The sequence below is a fragment of the Mobula birostris genome, chromosome 11 (genome assembly GCF_030028105.1).
Source record: "Mobula birostris isolate sMobBir1 chromosome 11, sMobBir1.hap1, whole genome shotgun sequence".
Lineage (NCBI taxonomy): Eukaryota > Metazoa > Chordata > Chondrichthyes > Myliobatiformes > Myliobatidae > Mobula > Mobula birostris.
In genome coordinates, this window is record NC_092380.1 from 52,405,247 (window position 1) to 52,421,962 (window position 16,716).

Genomic DNA, 16,716 nt, shown 5'->3' on the forward strand with positions numbered 1-16,716 from the left:
TACTCAAACAATACCAGGACATGCAGTTGCAAGAAAAAGTTTGTGAACCCTTTGCAATTACCTGGTTTCCTGTATTAATTATTCATAAAATATGGTCTGATCTTCATCTAGACAAGCACAAGATATGTAGTCTAGGACAAATGAGCAAATGATTTATTTTCTTCCCTGAAGCAGATCTATAAATTAAGCGGGCTTCTACAAATTGTGGTCATTTCACTGTTACCAGAACCGATACCAGCTATCTGACGGCAGATTTGCTTGCTTGCTTATTTATTTATTTATTTATTTATTAATTCCCCAGCTATAATGAATAAAAAAGAATGCTACTTCTAGATCATTTGTGCAGCCTTCTGGATATTGCCAGTAACTTGACTATATCTATATTTTTCTATATTTACCACATGTAAGAGTACTCAAAAATGCTCAACACATCTTTACGTGAACATTAAATATGGTACAAGATAATACTGATATTGTTACAAAAACATAAATCAAATTTAAAGCTGTCCAATTGAGCTGTAAAACCATGTTCATTAAATGCTCCAAATATATTACTTCTCCAATTCTTTCAATGTTTGTTTTGCCAATTTTATCTGAAGGAACTTTACTTGTGCAACACACAGGATATTATTTCAATGCCTTAATTGTTTCTCCCAATAATTTTCTTCATGCAATTTATTTGGAAAACAAAAACAAAAAAAAACAGAGGATGGTGGGAAGTATACAATCTATTTGCCCAAATGTGAAAAATCAGATCATTTCCTGAGCAGCAGTCGGTTTTCTTCATTAAATTGCCATGGAGATTGATAAAGACATCAGATATCTTACTTCATTTACCATATGTTTGTAAAAAGCAAGCACAGCACCTATTTATATGCAAATCTCAATGTAACTGCTTGAAAATAAATATCCCCTACTACTGGTCCTCATAAAATTTATGTAACTGACAACTCTATTCAAACACAATCAACAGCTGCTGTAATTTATCAATACACAAGGTATTATAATCAGTTCCTCAAGCAGAAATGACTGTTAATAATGATCACAAACACCAGAAAATCCAAAGCAACACACACACAAAATGCTGGAGGAACTCAGCAGGTCAGACAGCATCTATGGAAGAGAGTTGACGTTTCGGGCTGAGACCCTTCATCAGGACTTGAGAAGTCATGGACTCCTAGAGGGTGGAGGAATCACGGGAGGCCAAAGCCAACTTGGCGCTGTACCGCAGAGGCAGAAATGAGACCCTGAACCACTCCTGGGGCACAATAGAGTAGATGGCCAAAGACAGACTCAGATGGAGGACCTTCATTGTTGCCCAAAGCACCAGTGGTGTAACAGGCAGCAAATAAACATATAAACAAAATGGCAAAGGGGACCAAAGACATCCTCTCCACACAAAAGCTTGTGGGATGACAGCACAGACAAGGGTGAGGAATTGGGAAACACTTGTTCAGAGGCATCTGAATGGTCCTTATACAAAAGTCACAAAACAGCCAATGTGAAGTGTACCAGGTGATTAGGGAGGAAACACTTTGTTGGTCTTTTTGTAATGTAACACCCTAGTAAAGATTTTACTGATAACGTTGTAGGGCATTTCATGTAATGGTCCTGCTGTAGAAGCAGTGTGATCTGCTAGCAGTGTCTATGTTACTGTTAAAGATAAGGGATGCTTAGGAATATGCGTCATCCAATCAGGAGAGTGGAACTGGGAGAAGGTTCTGGAGAATGCTGGGGGAGCAGTTTTTTGTGACAAACACTGAGGTGGGTCGAGGTCTCTTTTTTGGCGGGAGATGGAGAGAGAAGGAGCTCGAGAGAACTGGCCATAGAATTCGATCCGGGCAGGAACGTACAATCCAATAGAACCCAAGAGAGGAATTTTTACCAGGAAGCAATGTATAGGAGTTGGTGCAGTGTGCAAACAACAGCTTTTGGAAGATTTGAGCCCTACCATGTGCACGTGACTGCTTATAAGGGGCGCTTTTTCGATTTTTTCTTTCTTTCCTTGAACAACTGCTTGCAATTTTAAACTTACTTCTTTATAATTGTATACAGTGTATGATCTGTTATTTCTTGCCGACGGCATATTGCCAAGGGCAGCAAGTCACACAGCATTCACACAAACTGGGGTTTGAATGGGCGAGACATCCCTACTTCATGGATTTAACGGAACCGAAGTCATATACACCCAGATGTATGAAGCTTGAGAAAGGTGGGTTTCTGCTGTGGAATCCAGTGGCTGTTAGCGAGGGGCCAACGAGCCGCATTTCCAGAGACGCCCAGTATAAAGGGGTTTCAGGAAGAGACTTTGAAGACAAGAGTGAAAATGAATTTTTACAATTACATAGGTCCAGGTGATACCCCTCTTGGACCACTTGTTTCCTTACTTGACCTTTCTTCAGAAAGAGTGATACTAGATTGACCAGACTGGGACAGTAGGTGTATCACGAGGGAAGACTGAGTCACTGTGGCCTCTCCTTTAGAGTTTGGAAGAATAATACAGTCTTATTGAAACATGGGAAAGTTTTTAACATGTGTAACAAAGTAGGTACAGTGAGTATGCTTTCCTTGGCTGAGGAGCTGATGAGAGAAAACTGTATCAAAACTAAGGGCTTGGCAATTTGGGACTGAAATCAAGATAAATTCCTCTAATCAAAGGAAGATGAATCTTGAAGATGCTCAACCTGAGAGGGCTACGAAGGCTCAGTTGTTGATTGCATTCCAAACAGAGATTAATTCAATTTCCAGATATGACAGGAATCAAAGCATATGGATTGAGAGTAGGAAAATGGTGTAGAGGTTGAACATCAGTCATATTCTGGGGCCAGGGGCTAGAATAGCCGTCTCCTGCTCATATTTCTTTATTCCTTTAGTCATAGGAAGTTTTTGGGTGGGCAAGGGTTAAAGTGCAAAATAATAATAAGTGACAGGCATTTCATAATGCAATATTCAGGTTATTATACTAAATGTAATGAGCAGTTGCAAAGAGGAACATATTAAAACCCACAATATTTTTTCTTTAAACAATAATTTTGCGTAAACATACCACCCCCTAGCAGGCCTTTAGCTCTCAATGATAAATCTCATAAATAAAATATCAACCAAACAAAGGCCAGGCCCTGCTGATATTCAGCCAGCTGTTATTGACTGCAATGCACATGTCAGATCAGGTGCTCAGTCTACTGCTGAACCCAGTAGCAAGGCCATGAGCAGCTCCTGACTTTATGAACCCATGGGGAGGATACACCACACAGCTCAGCTTTAAGCCTTCTGCTCCAGGCAGCATCATTCACTTAAACATCGTTGCTAACCAATATTAAAAAGTGAAAGAAAGTGTTCCTTTTTATTTTATTAATATTGATGCTTTGAATTGTTTCCAATAAACTTTTGTATTCAATTAACTTAATTATTTTAAATTATTAAATTCACCAGATGCAAAGTACATCTGATGATCAGTCACAGTTCCAGGCAGTGGGAAAGGCTCCTGATAGCACAGGCTGTCAGAAAACCATCAAGGCTGCATACAGACAGGACCTTGGTCTACTTGAGACCACGTTGCTGTTCGCCCATTGTTCCACTGTATGGGAGGGCAGCAAGGCCTCCTGGAAGCCACATTGTCACAAATCAAAATGGTGAATGCAGAGATCTTGCTGGGAATGATCAGGGAAGGCTCATGAAAGACTGAGAACAAACTGGCATTTTTTGTGGAGTGGTTGGGTGAAAGATGACATGGGAAGATTATGAAATGTTCCTTTTCATAATCAATTGGACCTTTTTTTGCGTCCAGAATTGAGTCAAACTTGCATTTGTTTTATCAAAAACTTGAAATAGAAGAGCCCGATGGATAAGTGCATCTATTCGCAGATTTGATAAGCACCAGAGCATTCCACACATGCACACACATTCCTGCAGTCAATTAACTACAGTACAAACGTGAATAAGGACAGTATGGCTTTGTGCATGGTAGGTCATGTTTGACCAATCTGTTGGAGTTTTTCAAGGAGGTTACCAGGAAAGTGGATGAAGGGAAGGCAGTGGATATTGTCTACATGGACTTCAGTAAGGCCTTTGACAAGGTCCCGCATGGGAGGTTAGTTAGGAAACCTCAGTCGCTAGATATACATGGAGAGGTGGTAAATTGGATTAGACATTGGCTCGATGGAAGAAGCCAGAGAGTGGTGGTAGAGGATTGCTTCTCTGAGTGGAGGCCTGTGACTAGTGGTGTGCCACAGGGATCAGTGCTGGATCCATTGTTATTTGTCATCTATATCAATGATCTGGATGATAATGTGGTAAATTGGATCAGCAAGTTTGCTGATGATACAAAGATTGGAGGTGTAGTAGACAGGGAGGAAGGTTTTCAGAGCACGCAGAGGGACTTGGACCAGCTGGAAAAATGGGCTGAAAAATGGCAGATGGAGCTTAATACTGACAAGTGTGAGGTATTGCACGTTGGAAGGACAAACCAACGTAGAACACACAGGGTTAATGGTAAGGCACCGAGGAGTGCAGAGGAACAGAGGGATCTGGGAATACAGATACAAAATTCCCTAAAAGTGTCGTCACAGGTAGATAGGGTCATAAAGAGAGCTTTTGGTACATTGGCCTTTATTAATTGAAGTATTGAGTATAAGAGCTGGAATGTTATGATGAGGTTGTATAAGGCATTGGTGAGGCCGAATCTGGAGTATTGTGTTCAGTTTTGGTCACCAAATTACAAGAAGGATATAAATAAGGTTGAAAGAGTGCAGAGAAGGTTTACAAGGATGTTGCCGGGACTTGAGAAACTCAGTTACAGAGAAAGGTTGAATAGGTTAGGACTTTATTCCCTGGAGCATAGGAGAATGAGGGGAGATTTGATAGAGGTATATAAAATTATGATGGGTATAGATAGAGTGAATGCAAGCAGGCTTTTTCCACTGAGGCAAGGGGAGAAAAAAAACCAGAGGACATGGGTTAAGGGAGAGGGGGGAAAAGTTTAAAGGGAACATTAGGGGGGGCTTCTTCACACAGAGAGTAGTAGGAGTGTGGAATGAGCTGCCAGACGAGGTGGTAAATGCGGGTTCTTTTTTAACATTTAAGAATAAATTGGACAGATACATGGATGGGAGGTGTATGGAGGGATATGGTCCGTGTGCAGGTCAGTGGGACTAGGCAGAAAATGGTTCGGCACAGCCAAGAAGGGCCAAAGGGCCTGTTTCTGTGCTGTAGTTTCTATGGTTTCTATGTGGTGAAAATACTGCTAATTAACAGTGATTTGAGGAGAATAATAATTGGTTGATTCTCAGACACAGTGCTGAAGTACAGCATTGTCTCATGGCATCACTTAGGCAACATCCACACTAGACCGAATAAATCCATAACCGAAGCTTTTTCTCTTCATTTTGACCCTCCGTCCACACAGAAACGGCGTTTTCCTCCCCCGAAAATGGATCTTTTCAAGAACGCTCTTCCAGAGTGAATAAATCTGAAAACGCCTAATATCCAGCGTAGTGTGTACAGGGTAACCAGCTATTTTTGAAATCGCTGTCATGACGTGCTGGAATAAATGGTGGCAGCAGCGCGGCATTTCATTGTTTTCTTGAACGCAACCTCCAACACCACAACAACATCTGAGAATAGATGTGTAACAGCCTAATGTAACATCTTATGGAAATACAAGATAACACTGATGCAGACATGTTTTATACATTTAACAAGGTGCTTTATTAATGTATTGCTTCTGCAAACATTCAATAGATGCAATTGTCACTTTTGCCCCGTAACTCATTATTTTACACATGTTAAATACAGCAAAATAATACACAAAGACATGGCAAAAGTAAAGGCAAACAGATGAGGTAACAGCAAATTTTACTTTTGTCCAGTAACAAGCCTTATTGCATTTAGTTGCTGCTGTCGTCCCTTTCATCGGTGAAGATACTATGGCTGTAGGAAATGTTTCTGGACAAATGCGCACCAAGTCTTTCGTTTGGCAATTTCCTTTTAAGTTTTTCTAGTTTGTAACTGGACAAATGCGCACCAAGTATATGGATTCCTCTTCACTTGTTTTCTGTGTGTCCTGCACATGCCCAGTAGGAGGAGATTCGCCCAAATATCCGTTTTAATGTGGACGGAGATATTTTCAAAAACGCCTGGTGTGGACGCCTATTGTTTTTACACGAAACCGGCGTTTTCAAAATTATCCAGTCTAGGGTAGACATAGCCTTAGATAACTCTTTGGACCAGTGCTCCATCTACTCTCTCAGGAAAGTGTAAATGACTCTGAAGTCCTATTTAAAGTACAGCAAGGAAATTATATCCAATGTCCAAGTCAACATTGATTCTTCAATCAATATTACAAAGAGAAAAAGACTCTTTGGTCATGATTTTTTCACTGTTTGTGACCAGGTTTTGGTGCCATTGAAAATTCTGTCAAGTAAAATCACTTATTAGTCCAAAGAAAAACAAAGAATTTTTACTTTCACTCAAATATTGTTTTATACTTCCATTAATCTGAGCTAATTTGTGGACTGCAAGTAAGTTGGCAATAAGCAGACTTTACATATCACCAGGATAAAAATTCAAAGGTTGAATGACAAATTATCTAATTCAAGATATGAAGGTCAAATTTCAAGATAAACAATGCAAAGCTGAAATGATGTCCCTACCAAACCGTCCTACCAGATACCATACTCAAGTGTGAAACACGTAGTTCTCTCCTCCTGATTGCAATCCTTTTTTCCGTTTCTTTTTCTGCCCAATACATTTTTCTCAATATCCATCTATTGTCATTGAAGGCTTCAATGTCTCAGCTCTGCTTGTAGTCAAGTCTAGTTGCTACATACAACCTATGGTGGTCTGAATTTACAGTATTACAGTACTAGCTCATGTGATTTCCCCCTCTCCATTCAGCATGATGCACACACCAGACAGAAGATCTTGCTGAAGCATCTGTTTAAAAGTTTAACTTTTAGAACTTTCAAGACGGATGAACTGGACCTGGTGGCATCGAGATTCATCGTCACCAAGGAGGATGTTAGAAGGGCCTTCCTGAAGATAAATCCAAGGAAGGCGACGGGCCCAGATGGCGTCCTGGGACGGGTTCTCCGGGCCTGTGCAAGCAAGCTAGCTGGAGTGTTTGCTGACATCTTCAACTGCTCCTTGCTTCAGTCTAAGATCCGCTTGTGTTTTAAGAAGGTAACGGTAATCCCAGTGCTGAAGAAGAGCAAGGTGGCATGCCTGAATGAACTATCAACCTGTGGCTCTGACATCAATTGCTATGAAGTGCTTCGAGCGATTGGTTATGGCACACATCAACCACAGCCTACCAGTCAACCTCGATGCTTTGCAATTCACCTACCGGAGCAACAGGTCAACGGCAGGTGCCATCTCTCTGGCCCTACATTCCTCCTTAAAGCATCTGGAGAATAAAGACGCATATGTAAGGCCCCTTCTCATTGACTACAGCTCTGCCTTTAATACCATCATTCCAAATAAACTGATTCTTAAGCTCCGGAACCTGGGCCTTAGCACTCAGATCTGCAGCTGGATCTTCAACTTCCTCACAGACAGGACCCAGCCTGTAAAAATAGGGGACAAGTTCTCCTCTACAATCACTCTGAGCACCGGTGCCCCACAAGGCTGTGTACTCAGCCCTCTGCTGTACTCACTGAACACCCATGATTGTGTAGCCAAGTTTCCGTCGAACTCAATATATGTTTGCTGATGACACCACAATTGTAGGCTGTATCTTGGGTAATGATGAGTTTGAGTACAGAGGAGATTAAGAACCTGGTGGCATGGTGCGAAGACAATAACCTATCCCTCAACATCAGCCAGTCAAAGGAATTGGTTGTTGACTTCAGAAGGAGTAGCGGACAGCAAGACCCCATTTATATCGGTGGCGCGCAAGTGGAACAGGTCAAAAGCTTTAAGTTCCTCGGGGTCAATATCACAAATGACCTGACTTGGTCCAACCGAGCAGAGTTCACTGCCAAGAAGGCTCACCAGCGCCTTTACTTCGTGAGAAAACTAAAGAAATTTGGCCCGTCCCCTAAAACCCTCACTAATTTTTATAGATGCATCGTAGAAAGCATTCTTCTGGGGTGCATTACAACCTGGTATGGAAGTTGTCCTGTCCAAGACCGGAAGAAGCTGCAGAAGATCGTGAACATAGCCCAGCACATCACACAAACCAATCTTCCGTCCTTGGATTAACTTTATACCGCACGCTGTCAGAGCAGTGCTGCCAGGATAATCAACGACACGACCCACCCAGCCAACACACTTTTGTCCCTCTTCCCTCTGGGAGAAGGCTCAGGAGCTTGAAGACTCATACAGCCAGATTTGGGAACAGCTTCTTTCCAACTGTGATAAGACTGCTGAACGGATCTTGACCCGGATCTGGGCCGTACCCTCCAAATATCCAGACCTGCCTCTCGGTCTTTTTGCACTACCTTACTTTCCCTTTTCTATTTATGATTTATAATTTAAAATTTTACTATTTACTATCGATTTGTACTCCAGGGAGTGTGAAGCGCAGAATCAAATATCGCTGTGGTGATTGTACGCTCTAGTATCAATTGTTTGGTGCCAATAAAGTAAAAGAAGAAGAATTATTTGGAATTGCACAGAAAGCAAGCCAAAAACCAGAACTGCAAAATCCAAATTATGGAATAGCTAATTATCTGAAATTATTCAACCCAAATTAAAATCCAGACAACTGTATATTTTTGCCTGCCAGGAGATGAGCTGTTCTTGCATCAGCTTATAGTAAACTTTGTTGAAATAAGCAAACAAGTTGAAGACACTGGCAGAATGGGAATAGGGTAGAGAGATTTAAACTGACAGATGATTGGATGCTAATGGGCACAACCTGCAGATTGAATGCAATAGTTCTGTAAAAAAAAATCTTGCCAAGAAGCCATAGACCGGCAGTGGGTGAGCCAGCAGTTGTGGGGGCAAAAGGGGAGAGAGCAAGAGAGGCTGTGTGAAGACAAGGACATCCCTACATGGTTTCATAAAAATCTCTCTCCTCATAATCCTCTTGCTGTCTGAAATTGTGAATAGGTCAGGTCTGTTAACACTGATGAGCAACAACCGAAGAAGTTAGAAAATGAGAAGTAGGTAATCCAAAAGATATTATTGCTGTTTTTGAAAACCTTGCCATGAGAATAATCAACCTGGTTGATAATAAGCCATGAAGTTGTCAAAGTTGGGCAATGAAAGCTGGAGGAATGCAGAGATAATTTTGTGTACGTACAAAGGCAATTATTATTTGAAATTAAAGCAAAATATTCTATGAGGCCATTCAAGAATGCTGGTACTGAACTTCTATATAACAAAATGACTAAAAGAATAATTAATTAACATGGTAATTAAATAGTACCTTTGCAATTTTATCTTTTCTTAAACCTTTTTAATTACTCGACAATTGTCAAAAGAAATTACTTGCAAGAATTTCTTGTGAAGTTGCATCCATGGGAAATATCGTCTATAAGAAACTACACTGCATTCTTTTTCTGAGCACATGCCAAGTTGAAATGGATCAAAACTCTAAAGCCACTGTGACTGTTCAGTCACTTCTTTCCAACTGGATCTCAGTCAGAGCCTCTGCCCATTCCAACACAATTTCCCAAAATCAGAACTGTCATTTGAAATAGTTTATTAACCATTTAGTTTTTCTTGCAAGCGGGGAGTCTGGCTCATATGTTGAAAGCAAAACAATTAGGAGAATATGCAAACAGGATCGGAAGCATGAGAGGGCTGGTAGGCCTAACCCCATTTTCTTTAATATAGGAAGTCTCATAGGTATGACAGGTGAGCTAAAAGCATTCACCAGCATACACAATTAGGAAAAGTACGATGAGACCCTCCATTGATCGAGGTCAACCATGGATATTGCCCATGCAGCAGGCTTATCCTCGTCATGCAGCTGATAAATCCAAAGGAATGGCAAAGACGATACAGTTTGACATCAGTGGCGTTGCAGCAGTTGCCAGTCTGCATTGACCTCAACATAAGACTGCCATAAGGACTCCAGCTCTGGATTTTCCCTCATGATTTACTCTCAAAGCCTTCCACATGAGTGGGTATTGGTGCAAGGCAGCAGAGGTCTGAGATCAGAGTTTTCCTTCTCCTAGATGAGCTGCCAACCACAGCTGAGGAGCTCCATCTGCCTGAAGCAAGTGGCTATAAGGAGCCAGAAACTTGGCTTGGCTGTCAGAGGCTATTTGAGAAGTACATCATTCAGAGCACTTAATAGTTGATGGGAACTTATTCCCATTAATCCCCACCCCTCTGGCTACAACACTAAAAGGAACAGGATACTGATGCAATCAGGGAAACGTTGCTGTAGGAAGGGTAGAACTGGTCTTTTAATGTTCTGCAATATACAAGTTCCAGGCAAGACAAAAGGTGAAAAAGAGTGTGCATTGTTGTAGTGCTGTTTAGGGAGAACATTAGGATGGTACTCAAGGAAAATATCTGGAGGGATCAACCAATGAGGCAATATGGGTAGAATAGAAGTCACTTTGACATGGTTATACTTTTGGCTTCGCATTAGTCAGTGGGATTCAGAACAGAACAACGAGAATGCAAAAGGCTGTAAAAGCAAGAATAGTAATGGAGGACTTTAAGTTTCCCTATATTGACTAGGATTGTCTTAGTGTAAAGGACAATGTAGATGGGGAGGAATTTGTAAAATGTATGCAAGAGTGTTTTTTGAAACAGTATGTAGTGACTTCTACTAGGGACAGAGCTGTACCTGACCTTACCTTAGGGAATGGTGATGAGCAAATGATACAGTATCTGTGCATGAACTCTTTTGGAACCAGAAGTGTAGAATGGTAAACTTCAAGGTAGTCATTGGAAAAAAAATAAGGTTGGTCCTCAAGATGAGGCCCGAAAGTGGGAAAATGTCAATTTCAATAGTCTAAGACAAGATTTAGAAGAGGTAGATTTGAAACAATTGTTTGGAAGTGGGGGCAGGGGTGCGTGGTAACAGTATTTGATACATAGGAGGCATCTTAGATCTTAGGAGTTCAGATTCATCATGTCCCATCCCTCTGGGGTAAGAAATAAAAAGAGTAACATAAGGAAACTTGGCGTTAACCAAGGATATTGAATGTTTGATCACGAAAAATCAGGCAGCATATATCAGTATCAGAAATTGGTATCAAACGTGTCATGAAGTTTATAGGGGATACCGGAGAAATTTTAACTTAGTAAGACAAAAAGAAGTCATTACATGACAATAGGATATAGGATTATGGAGAATCCCTAAATCTTTTAGGTATATTAGAAACAAGTGAGGACTCTAAGGAAGAAATAGGTCCCTTCTAAGAACAGAGCCAAGGGAAATGAACAAGATCCTTAATAAACATGTCATCAATAGTCATCAGGGAGAAGAGTGTGGTGAGTTAAGAGAGGGGTACACTGATATTCTGGAGCCTGTCTTTACTAGGAAGGAGGACATGCTAAATAAAACTTGAAGACATCAGAGTGGACACAACTTTGGGAGGTCAAATTCAAGTAGGACATACTGTATGGAGTAACTGACAACAACCTTAGGAGCATTGATGTGCAGAGAGCCATTGTGGTGCAAGTCCCTAGCTCCCAGAAAGCAGCAACACTGATGTACAGGATAGTGAAAAAGGCATGAGTACAACAGTCCTGATGAAGGGTCTCGGCCTGTAACTTTGACTGTTTATTCTCTTCCACTGATGCGATTTGGCTTGCTGAGTTCCTCCAGCATTTTGTGTGTTGCCATGAGTATGGACACTATATTGCAGTTGCACCAAACAATGGTTGAAACAGAGTTTGAGTATGGTATGCAGTTCTGGTTGCCACACTACAGGAACCATGTAGTAGCAATAGAGACAGTCCAGAATTGCCTGGAACAGAAGGGTGAATTTACAAGTGATTGGATAAACTAGGTTTATTCCCACTGGAATATACAAGGCTGAGTGGTGACCTTATAAGGTTAATAAAATTATGAGGAGCATTATATAAAGGCATCCATTAGTCTTGTAAGACCATGGATTTGCACCTTGGAAGGTTTCCAGGGCACAGGCCTGGGCAAGGTTGAAGACTGACAGTTGCCCCATGCTGCAAATCTCCCGTCTCCATGCCACTGATGTTGTTCAAGGGAAGGGCACTAGGGCCGATACAGCTTGGCACCAGTGTCGTCGCAGAGCAATGTGTGGTTAAGTGCCTTGCTCAAGGACACAACACCCTGCCTCAGCTGAGGCTCAAACTAGCAACCTTCAGATCACTAGACCGACACCGTAACCAGTTGGCCACGCGCCAACACTATGAGGAGCATAGATATGATAGATTATCAAAATCTTTTTCCCCCAAAGGCAGGGGAGCTAAGAACTAGAAGTCACAGGTTTAAGGTAAGTGGGGAGAAACAAAGGAGATTTTTGGGGATAAGTTTTTTCACACAGTGTGGTGAACATCTGAGACAAGCTGCCAGAGGTAATGGAGATAGATATATTCATAATGTTTCACAGGCATCTAAATAGGAGAGGCACAGAGGACTATCAGCCTAATGCAGACAAATGGAAAAGTAATAGATAGGGATCACGGACAAGGTAGATCAGTGGAGTCCATCTTATTCTGAACATTACTTTGATTCTTTAACATCAATATGCATCTGTCCATCTATCAACATATTTGCCATTATAGAAACACAGTCATTCTGTTAGTTAACAAATATGTTTTGAAGTGCTGGTTGAAGTGGAAAAGGCAATGTCTCTGGAAGTTATTCATACATATCAGCAAAAGGTATATGATAAAGTGTCCAATAAGAAGCTGTTGGTTGAAGCTCATGGACATGGAAATGAAGGCAAATTTATGCTTTGAACGCTGCCATTTTTGATTACTGACAAACTTTGTTTTCATAGAACTATTTTCATAAAAAGGTTTCCTAAGCATTACAGAGGAAATAAAACTGCTATGAACATTTTAACCTCATTTCGTGCAAAGCAACAAGACACATGCAACACACTGCATGAGGTTCATTAACTGTGCTCTATATTTAATTTGTTCTATTCAAAACTTTAAAAGCAATCAAGCTTGGGCATTTATTATAAAGCTCTTGTCAGAAAAAAAAAAACTAATTACAACTCTGTGTGTGCTGCCACTCTTCTTGCAATTAAGTGACATCTATGTCATGGTTTAATTTTACAAACCAGCGTGTTAGGCATCAGAACGCAAAGCAATTGAAAAGCCATGCCTTCTATAAATCAGTGAAGGTGAATGACTTCTAGAATTGAGAGAAAAATATTCTTTAGTTTCATTACATAAGGCAGCACAAATCTTAAGAGCATTTCAGAAGGAATTTTTCAGGCAGATACGAAACATCTGAACTGTCACCTAAGATGAGCGATTCCCTCTTCCAAAACTGTATGTACAACTCTTAAACAACTGGATCCTCTCCAAATGTAACCCCCACGGATGTGTTCAGAACAACTATCTTTTAACATTGTAGCAATAAAGCAAAAAAGTAGATACAATTTAGTATCCAGATGTTTGATTGTGAAATGCTGATACTGCTGACCAGCTCCATCTTGAAAAAATTTGACTTTTAATGTGGAATTGTTTGCAATAAAAAGTGGTCACAGGTTCCAGTAAATAACTATGGACCATCACTAAAGCAAAACAATAATGCTTTAATTTAGAAATAACTATTTCGACAGAAACAGAATCACTAATGTTTCTGACTGAAAGAAATAAAATTTAGTTTTTACCTCATATACCTACAGATACGCACATAGATACACACAAAAGCTTTATAACTGCTGCATGGCTGGACACATCTGTTACAACAAAAACTCACAAGTAGAAATGATGTTTTTTTTAATGAAGCAATATGAAATTAGTCATTGGAATACCTGCTGAAGACTCCCTGACCAAATGGCACTGCAAGAGACACTGGTCTTCAGAAAATTAATGGGTATATCTGCTCTCTGTATGGGCGTGTACACCAAAAAGATCACATCACACCAAAAATAACCTGGAGCAATGCCCCCACAGGAGTAGAGGTGAAGTGAAAATAGTCAAGATGCTCGGAAACTGACTAATATTTTTGCAGCATATATTTTTTGCTAGCCACAGGTAAAATCACACCTATAAAGATTCATTGCTGATTTGAACAGTGTAGGAAGTAGTTAACTTCCTTGCAGAGAATTTGAGTCAATTTGAGAAATATGCAAACCAAAGGGTGAATGAAACAGTTTTACTGCTCTTCACTTCCAGCACTAGCAATGGTCAGTGAACACCATTACAAAACTGAAGGATTAAAGAAACAAATCAGATGAAAGGGTTTTAATTAGATCAACTAAACAAGCGAAAATCTGAACAATTAGTTGTATTATTTACAGTATAATCTGAGCATCTATTACACAGTATCAGTATCATACAGTGCAAGGTGTCACTTATTTCTCTAAACTCTTATTTGTTAGATGAACATAGTACACAAAGAAACTCCCTGCTAATGAGATTCCTAAACCACACAGATATTGCTTACCTGCCAGGGCTCTATTGACAGAAGAATGAGTGGCTAATCCAGGCTGTCCTCGCTCGTGAAAGATGCCTGCATAAGGTAGATACTCGGGCAGCAGAAATCGCCTGTAAAAAGTAAAACATATAATCAAAGTAAAGGAGGACATCAATTGAACTAACCAATTAATTTTTTTGATAGACCATTCATATCACAAAGCAGAGCAAGTTGAATTTTGAAATTCTGTTTCCAAATGTTCCGCTGGGACTCCGAACAAAAGATTGAAAAGTAATTTAGAAGCTAAATTAAACAGTGCAAGTATCCCTGTCAAATTTATCTTGCTGACAGCTTAAAAATACCTTTCAATTGCACCACATTTCAAAATTGACTAAGGTTCTTTGATCAATAATACATATTAAATTTGACCACAGTACTGTAAAATGTAAATTTTATTATTATAACCCTTCATTTGCTCCAGCCTTTGTCATTCTTGCCATATGGGATGCTGTTTGAATATAAATATGAACCCTAGCCTTCTTTAATTCAGCACATTAACATTGCCACACTATTTCTCTAATAAAGAATGCAATGTGATATCTCCTAAAGCGTTCCTGAAGTTCCTTGTACTCGAATGCAAATAAATCTTTGATTGATATTGGTTTATTATTGTCACATATATAAGATACAGTCAAAAGCTTCTCTTGCATACTGTTTATACAGATCAAATCATTACACTGTACATTGAGCTAGAATAAGGCAAAACAACAATGCAGAACAAGGTGTAAAAGCTACTGAAAAAGTGCAAGTGCAGGTAAACTATAAAGCACAAAATTATAATGAGGTACATTATGAAGCCAAGACTCCATCTTATCGTACAAGAGGTCTGCTCAAATGTCTGATAACAGTAGGATAGAAGCTGACCTGAAGCCTGGAGGTATATGCTTTCAGACTTTTGTATCTTTTGCCTAATGGGAGAGGGGAGAAGAGAGAATGTCCAGGGTGGGTCACTGGGGACTTTAAGCAGCAAAGACCATAGACAAAGCTCGGGGAGGACAGACTGGCTCCTGTGATGTGTCAAACAGTGTCCACAACTCTCTGCAGTTTCTTGTGGTCGTGTCCAGATGCCATAACAAACCATCATGCATCCCAGACAGAATGCTTTCTATGGTGCAACAATAAAAATTTGTACGAGTCGAGGGGGACATGTAAAATACCTTTAGGCTCCTGAGGAAGTAGAGGTGACGGTGAGCCTTCTAGGCCGTAACCATCAACATGATTGGACTGAGTCAGGCTACTAGTGACACCTAGGAACTTGAAGCTCTCAACCTTAACGCTGTTGATGCAGACATGAGCATGTATACCAAGCACTCCCCCCCCCCACCCACTTTTGAAGTCAATTACCAGCTCTTTTGTTGACACCATGTCATTAAGTTCTCAATCTCCTTCCTGTACTCAGACTCATCATTATTTGAGATGTGGCCAACTATAATAGTATTATTTGTAAACTTGTAGATGGTAAGAGTAGAATCTACCCGCACAATCATTCATGTACAAAGAGCAGCATACGGGGCTGAGGACACAACCCTGTGGAACACCAGAGTTTAAAATAATTTTGGCAGAGGCTTTGCTGCCTGTCCTTACTGATTGCGGTCTGCTGAGCAGAAAGTCAAAGATCCAGTTGCAAAGGGAGGCATTAGCTCCAGAGTTTGGCAATAAGTTTGCTTGGAATTATAGTACTGAAGGTAGAACTGTAATCTATAAACAATAGTCTGACACATGCCTTTTCTGTCCAGCTAAGTACAGGGCCAGGGAGAAAGCATGTGCCACAGACCTGTTTCGGAGGTAGGCAAATTGCAGTGAGGTTGTCTGGAAAGCTGGAGGTAATGCCTGCCATGACCTGCCTCTTGAAGCACCTTGTGATAGTAGTATGAGAGCCACTGGTCATTAAAGTACGTTACCTTGTTTTTCTTGGGTACTGGGATGATAGTGGTCTTCTAAAGGAGGGAACTACAGAGTGAGGCAAGGAGAAATCAAAAATGTCTGCAAATACCCTGCCAGCTGATCCACATGTGATCTCAGGATGTAGCCAGGGATACCAACCATGCCTAATACTTTGCAGAGATTCACCCTCTTACATTTACAATGGTGACTGCAGAATCAGGTGCACTGTAACCTGTTATGGTATGTCAGCCCTGCCACAGCTGACGGCTGGACTGAGTCTCCATTTT

At 40.6% G+C, this 16,716-nt stretch overlaps 1 protein-coding gene across 2 annotated transcripts in view; it reads right to left on the reverse strand.

Moving 5' to 3' along the window:
- LOC140205080 (activating molecule in BECN1-regulated autophagy protein 1-like) overlaps positions 1-16,716 on the reverse strand; it is a 417,476-nt gene that overhangs the window by 209,264 nt on the left and 191,496 nt on the right. For both annotated transcript variants that reach the window (XM_072272238.1, XM_072272237.1), the window contains one exon: positions 14,516-14,616. In XM_072272238.1, coding sequence (XP_072128339.1) covers positions 14,516-14,616 — 101 coding nt within the window. The remainder of the gene's footprint in view (positions 1-14,515; positions 14,617-16,716) is intronic.